Source organism: Eutrigla gurnardus (genome assembly GCF_963514095.1).
Source record: "Eutrigla gurnardus genome assembly, chromosome: 16".
Classification (NCBI taxonomy): Eukaryota; Metazoa; Chordata; class Actinopteri; order Perciformes; family Triglidae; genus Eutrigla; species Eutrigla gurnardus.
This window is the reverse complement of record NC_139927.1, coordinates 21,378,480-21,384,479: the sequence shown is the minus strand read 5'-3', so window position 1 is coordinate 21,384,479 and position 6,000 is coordinate 21,378,480. Positions and strand designations below refer to the sequence as shown.

Below are 6,000 nucleotides of genomic sequence, written 5' to 3'. Positions count from 1 at the left end.
GCCCTTATTTGTGGTTCAAGAGCAATTGTAATGTAGTAACACCTTGCTGCCACAAGAGTGTGATCACACCACATAACCGAGCTCCAACCGCGCTCCACTTTTATGATTCTATCACACACACACACACACACACACACACACACGATCCATATATACCATGCAACTATTTGAATTCAATAAAGCGGGACGTAAGTGATTTTTGATGAGCTGCACTCCTGTGTTATAGCTGTTTGATCAGAAATACACACGTCCTGACATCCAGGAGAACATTTTCCAAAAACAATGAATCTTTGCAGTAGATGAGAGCTGACACGATAACGTTACCTCCACTTCTGTCTCCATGGAAACTTGCATCACTGGTCATTCTGTGGAAACACACAGCTCTCTGCGCATCAATCCACTTAGCACCTCAGTGTGCCTCCTCACAACTGACTTCATTGATTTCACAGAGGGGGAAATTAAAGGTCGACCTGACACTGATATGAATATGGCTTTGAATCCACTTATAACTCTTTTCTTTGACTCAACAAATAAAACAGATTTCTTAGTTTTAAAAAAGACGATTGGCTACCTGTCTACTCGTTGTTTCTCAACCTATCAGACGTGAACAAACATTAAGCTGCGTTAATGGAGGCTTGTCGTCATTACCTTTGAGTCTCACTCTCAGTAACAGAGTAGTATGATGCCCTCTAAAGATCTAGAGAATGCACACTTTTCTCCCCCTCTTTCTTTTGCTGTGGTTGCATAGCAACAGAGGAGCTGCTAGCTCCAGTTGTGTTTGTGATGGGAGCGCACTGCACAGGGAAGCACTGGCTCGAGATTAAGCCTGTCTCGGCTTCAATTATGAATGGACTTCCACTGCCACACGGCTCCAAAATGGCACCACTCACATCGATAAGGCATGGAGGAACTCATTGGCACACTTAACTCTTTTACTTCTTTCCCTAAGGGGGAAGCCGAGTTTGACTTTAATCAGAAGTATTGAACTTAAATGATTAGAGGAAGTAAATGAATAATTAACTGGTGGAAGAGGCATGGTTATGATAAGACCCATGTTGATGGGAATGTGTGAGGTTAATGATTGGGGTCAGTCCTGAGAGCAAATTAAAGAGTCTCCAGTCTCACAAAGCTAGCACTTTCCCAGCAAAGGGGGGGGGGATGGGGGGTAGAAGGGGATATGCTTTCTTGTAAGCCTTTAATATGTTTAACTCTGAATTTCGAGAGGAAAAATTGTTAAATTGCCTCTTCTGTTAATCCACTTGAACGGCCTCCCAGCGATGCTGTGATCGGAGCCGACATGGGTATTATTCCTCTGATTCTGTTTTTCATGTTTGATTCAAGTCCGTCAAAAGGAACAGCCAAACTAATCTTCTGCAACTTGTATTTTTTATTATTGCAACCAACTGGAAGACAATACATCACATAAACATCATTGCAGTTTTTCAGAAAATGGAAAACAAAATAAAACAACATTTATATATTTTTTGCCACGGTATTGGACAACGTTGATATTTACATGTAGTGATGAGATAGGTCTTAAAATCATTCTTTGGCAATATGATTGCACAATATGGAGAGAATTGAACATTTACTGAAAAAAAAACAACACCCGGGCGCATCACATCTCACAGATCAATAACAGTTTTGCATTTTGACATCTCTAACCTATGGCTTTCCAATATTCAGCTCAGTCACCAAAAACAAAAACAATGGCAGTATTGTAGATCATTTTGTCAGCGAAAAAAACTAAACAAACCAGAAAATGAAAATGCGCATCAAAACATCAACAAATATAAAATGGCAACTGTAATTTTTAGAGCTTTTCATTGTTATGTTTGGCAGGTTTGAAACTAACTTGTTTAGGGGCTTTTCAGGCAGTGAAGTATATTTCCTTTGCTTTAAAAACGTCCAAGGTATATTTCATGTGTTGCTCTGTTTTTCCAGGACTCGTAGGTCAGGAGTTCATCCTTCTTGCTTGTCGCTGAGTGAGTCAGAGGAAAAAAGGTGGTTGCTAAAGCAACACATTCTCCCCTCGACATGCCTCTTGCCAGCTGAACATGTTATTAGTCACCACAACAGTGGATTGTTGCTGGAAATACAGCAGAGTGCTTGACCTGGGCGGTGGGAGCACTCAGACAGATATCAGACGAGAGACGGATGGCACACAACAAGAACACTGACACTGTCTCCTTTTCGCCTTTTTTTCATACGTCGGCATGGATACCATACAAAATGCAAAGCCAGTGATGCATGCTACAGGTGGAAAAGGACTGTACCAGTGGATGGGACATGCATTTGTTTGCCTTGGCTCGCTGACAAGCACTCAACGTCCATTGAGCTTGAACAAAAACCTTGTCTGACTGCTGCTGCGATGACCAAACCCAGCTTATGTGTTCTCCTGCAAAGCTGCTTTCTATATGCACTGCATCTCTGCAAGTGGGGGGGATTAATACTTTTATTCATTCCTGTTGCAGCAAAAGCATGCCGAATTATGGCAGTGCAATATTTATATCACCGCTGATGCAAAAAATATCAAAGCTCACTCGTGTGCTTGTGGATTTCAATCAAGTCAGTGTTTTGGTGACCCTCAATGAGATACACGTTGACTTTGTAGAGTGGCAGAAATGAAACACCCCCTCTGATCTCAGGCCTGGGTTCTATAGATAAACGGGTATGCACGCCTGACATCCACTACGGCAAGTCATTCCTTTCATCAAAGGGTTAACAGCACTGTATGTAAATAAAAAAAACAAAGCTTTTTTGTCATTTATGCCATCTCCTACATTTCTCTTTCTTTTCAATCCAACTCCAAAGTAGCCTACTCCGAGATATGAGGTTCTTTCAGGACACCTACACAGCTCCCCATGCTTGTCTGATCCATACATTTACACTGAACAATGCCGATGGGAAATAAGGACACATGTACATTTACACACAGGAGAGAAAAAAAACAATACTGTTATAAATAAAGACAAGTAACATTCTGTCAAAACATGTCGGTGACATGACAACAGAGGTACTGAGGGCAGGCAGGCAGGCAGGCACAATGTTAAAGGGTGTGTGTCCCTGGGCACACAAACTCACACACTCTACACATGTGTTCTGATATAACACGGGGGTTAACATTGAACACCTAAAAATCACTGTACAGGCAGAAGGAGACGGAAGCCCACCCCTAAGAGGTGAATCAGCTGGCCTACATAGCCTGAATCCGAAGCCCAGAGGTGGCACCCTCGGGCCTCTAATTGCAGAGTGATCCCCCACGCTCCTCCCTGAAGACGTGTCTTTGAAAGCCCACTCAGAAAAAAAGAGAACCCAAAAGATTGAAAGAAAAAAAAAAAATCCAATATAATCACAGGTATAAGAATTGGCGGCAAAACTTTTTTTCTTTCCTCTAGGATCAAGGTTTATATGAAAATAAGTCATGCTTCATGCTAAATACATTGTTTATCTTACATGATCTTTGAATAAAAAAGATTTGCTTTTTATCTTATTTACAAGCACCCATGCAATATAACTGAGAAAGTCCTGCAGGTCAAATTGCTTCAATTAAGAAAGGAAAAAAATAAAATATTTTCTAACCTTTTTACAGAGTTGTCCACACGGGACAAATTGCTTATATCTTTATGAGGGTAGAGTGAGGGTAAACAGACACAAACAGAAATCTAAACCCACAGTTCATGTATATAGTTCTTTGACATTTTCAAATGAATAGGAAGGTGTTGTAGCTACTGGCAGCTACGGCATCTATACCAGGTGTCTACGTCTATGGACAGAAGTACTGGGGAGGTTTCAGGGACGTTTACATTATGCAACAACAACAACAAAATGAAGGAGATATTGCCTCAGACCCGGCACACTATCCATCTCTATGGTGATAAACATGACCATTTTTTTTTATTTTAAAATATCTATTCTTAAATACTATGAGTGCTCTTGAAATAAACCATGTCTTTATCCATGATGCTTCTATTATAAGTGGTGTTAAATAATCTTAAGTGCATGAATATATATCACATTGGGTTTTACAATTATTTTGACACTTTAGGCCATTCTCCCTAGCTCTTCTCGACTACTATGCCTTCTTTTTTTTGTCAGCTGTCACATCGGCTACATGAAGCAACCTGGTCGCTTATCTTTGGCACAGTCTCACATTTGTGCTCGTGGATGTAGGAGAGTGATGCTAGCGAGCGGCCCGCAGAGCTCTACGTCTCGTTAAATAGGCTCCGCCCTCTTTGCTGGCATCGCTGCAAGATTGCTACAGATTCACATAGAAACAAACAGGTAAGACCAACAGCCATCTTCTGTGTTTACGTACTGTACGCTCCTCAATGTGATTCGGTTTTGTCGTGTTCATCTTGTCCAAATTAGTGACAAAACATGCGCTTTTTTTTATGGCTTTCATCCCCTTTTAAACAACAAAAACAACAAAGACACATGAGAAATACCCATTGATGTTAGTGTTGCTGAACATGTAGGAAAACATAGATTTTTGATATTGCCACAAATAAGTAGGATTCACCTAATGCCCTGCAGATAGATAGAGGGAGATGAGAAGTGTCCGTTGAGACTAATGCTGTAGTAACGTTACCTGTTGACCTATTAGTGTGTGCGTGTGTGTACGTGTGTGTACGTGTGTGTGTGCGTGCTTTGAGCTGTATACCGTCTGTGTGTGTTTGCATGACTATGTACTTGTTCTATGTCTGGGTCTTAGTTTCTCAGGGCCTCTTTCTGCTCCTTCTGGCCCTTGGCGGTGCGGTTTGTGATGTTGTTGAGGCAGGCTCTGACCCCCGCCAGGTGGAGCAGCGACCCCGCCGCCTCCTTCATCTCCTCGTCGTCGCTCTCCGGCGGCTTCTCCACCGCCGCCGCGCGCCGCTTCTTCAGCGGCAGCGTGTCGCTAATGCCCCTCGCTCGGTTTTTGGTCCAGGGCAGACTGCTTCCTGCCAAAGTCCCAGCTCCCGGCCCCGAACTACGTCTCTGTCCGCGCAGGGGCTGCTGGGAAATGTAGGTAGCGGCGGCAGTGGTGATGTGAGAATCCAGCGGGATCTCCCGGGGCTCGGGTTTGACGTCCGACTGGATCTCCACGGCGATGATGTCGTCATCGTCCAGGGGCGGGGAAGGTGAGCTGACCCCGGAGGAGCACAGCCTGCTGGGGGATTTGGCGGTGCTGTAAGTGTGGTCGTCCTGGAGGTCCTCGCTGCAGAGTGGAGGAGAGTAGCGGGATGGGCTGTCCTGTCCTCGGCTTAGATAATCTCCCAGGGATGATCTGTATGAAGCAAGGACACAGAGCAGAGAGAATATGGTCACTCCGTGTGCTGTCACTCTGCCAGCCAGGTGGCCCGCTCCCTCGCCACACTCCCAAGCCCCTCCAGTTTGCTCTGCATTTGGCTCGACAGCAAAAAGTATTCACGCGTTAATCTATCACCCTCAAATAGCCCCCCCGGGGCCTGATGCGTAGCTCTCAGGTCAGATTCAAACCTTGTATCTCCAAAACAGAGTCAGCCTTTCCTCGTGGAAATGAGCAGACTCATTTTCAGATTGCCACCGATGCGTTTTTCAAATGACACAGTGCATTTTGAGCTGCTCTCGTGCTCCCTAAGGTCGTGAAACTTGTTCAGCACATAAAGGACCTTGCAAGTCAGAAAGGCAGAATGGATTCTGCAGCAAACCCATTTAACCACTGTCCACCATACATCAGCCTCTACATTACACTGCAACACATATTTTGCCCTATTAGTCAGAGACACACTCTCTGTGCGGCATTAAAGGACAGGGGTTTATTCTAGACAACCAATACATCAGGAGGAGCTTCAGCGGCATGCCCCGCCCCCTCAGACTCAGGGGGCTAGCATATTAATATCTTATAACAAAACATGCACCCCTTACAGTGATCAAATATTCACTGCATACCTTTAGTGAGACTTTGGGTATGTTTAATTCATTATGTGGTGCAGGCCATCATACTCTTATGCTCCAGTGATGGATGTGCATGTCCAAGCA

General features: G+C 44.0%; 1 protein-coding gene across 1 annotated transcript in view; it reads right to left on the bottom strand.

Annotated features, from left to right (window-relative positions):
- Positions 1-4,674: 4,674 nt before the first annotated feature.
- Positions 4,675-6,000, bottom strand: part of ches1 (checkpoint suppressor 1) — a 64,642-nt gene continuing 63,316 nt past the window's right edge. The window contains exon 6 of the mRNA XM_084031183.1: positions 4,675-5,266. Within this exon, the coding sequence (XP_083887309.1) occupies positions 4,711-5,266 (556 nt within the window). The 3' untranslated portion in view covers positions 4,675-4,710. The remainder of the gene's footprint in view (positions 5,267-6,000) is intronic.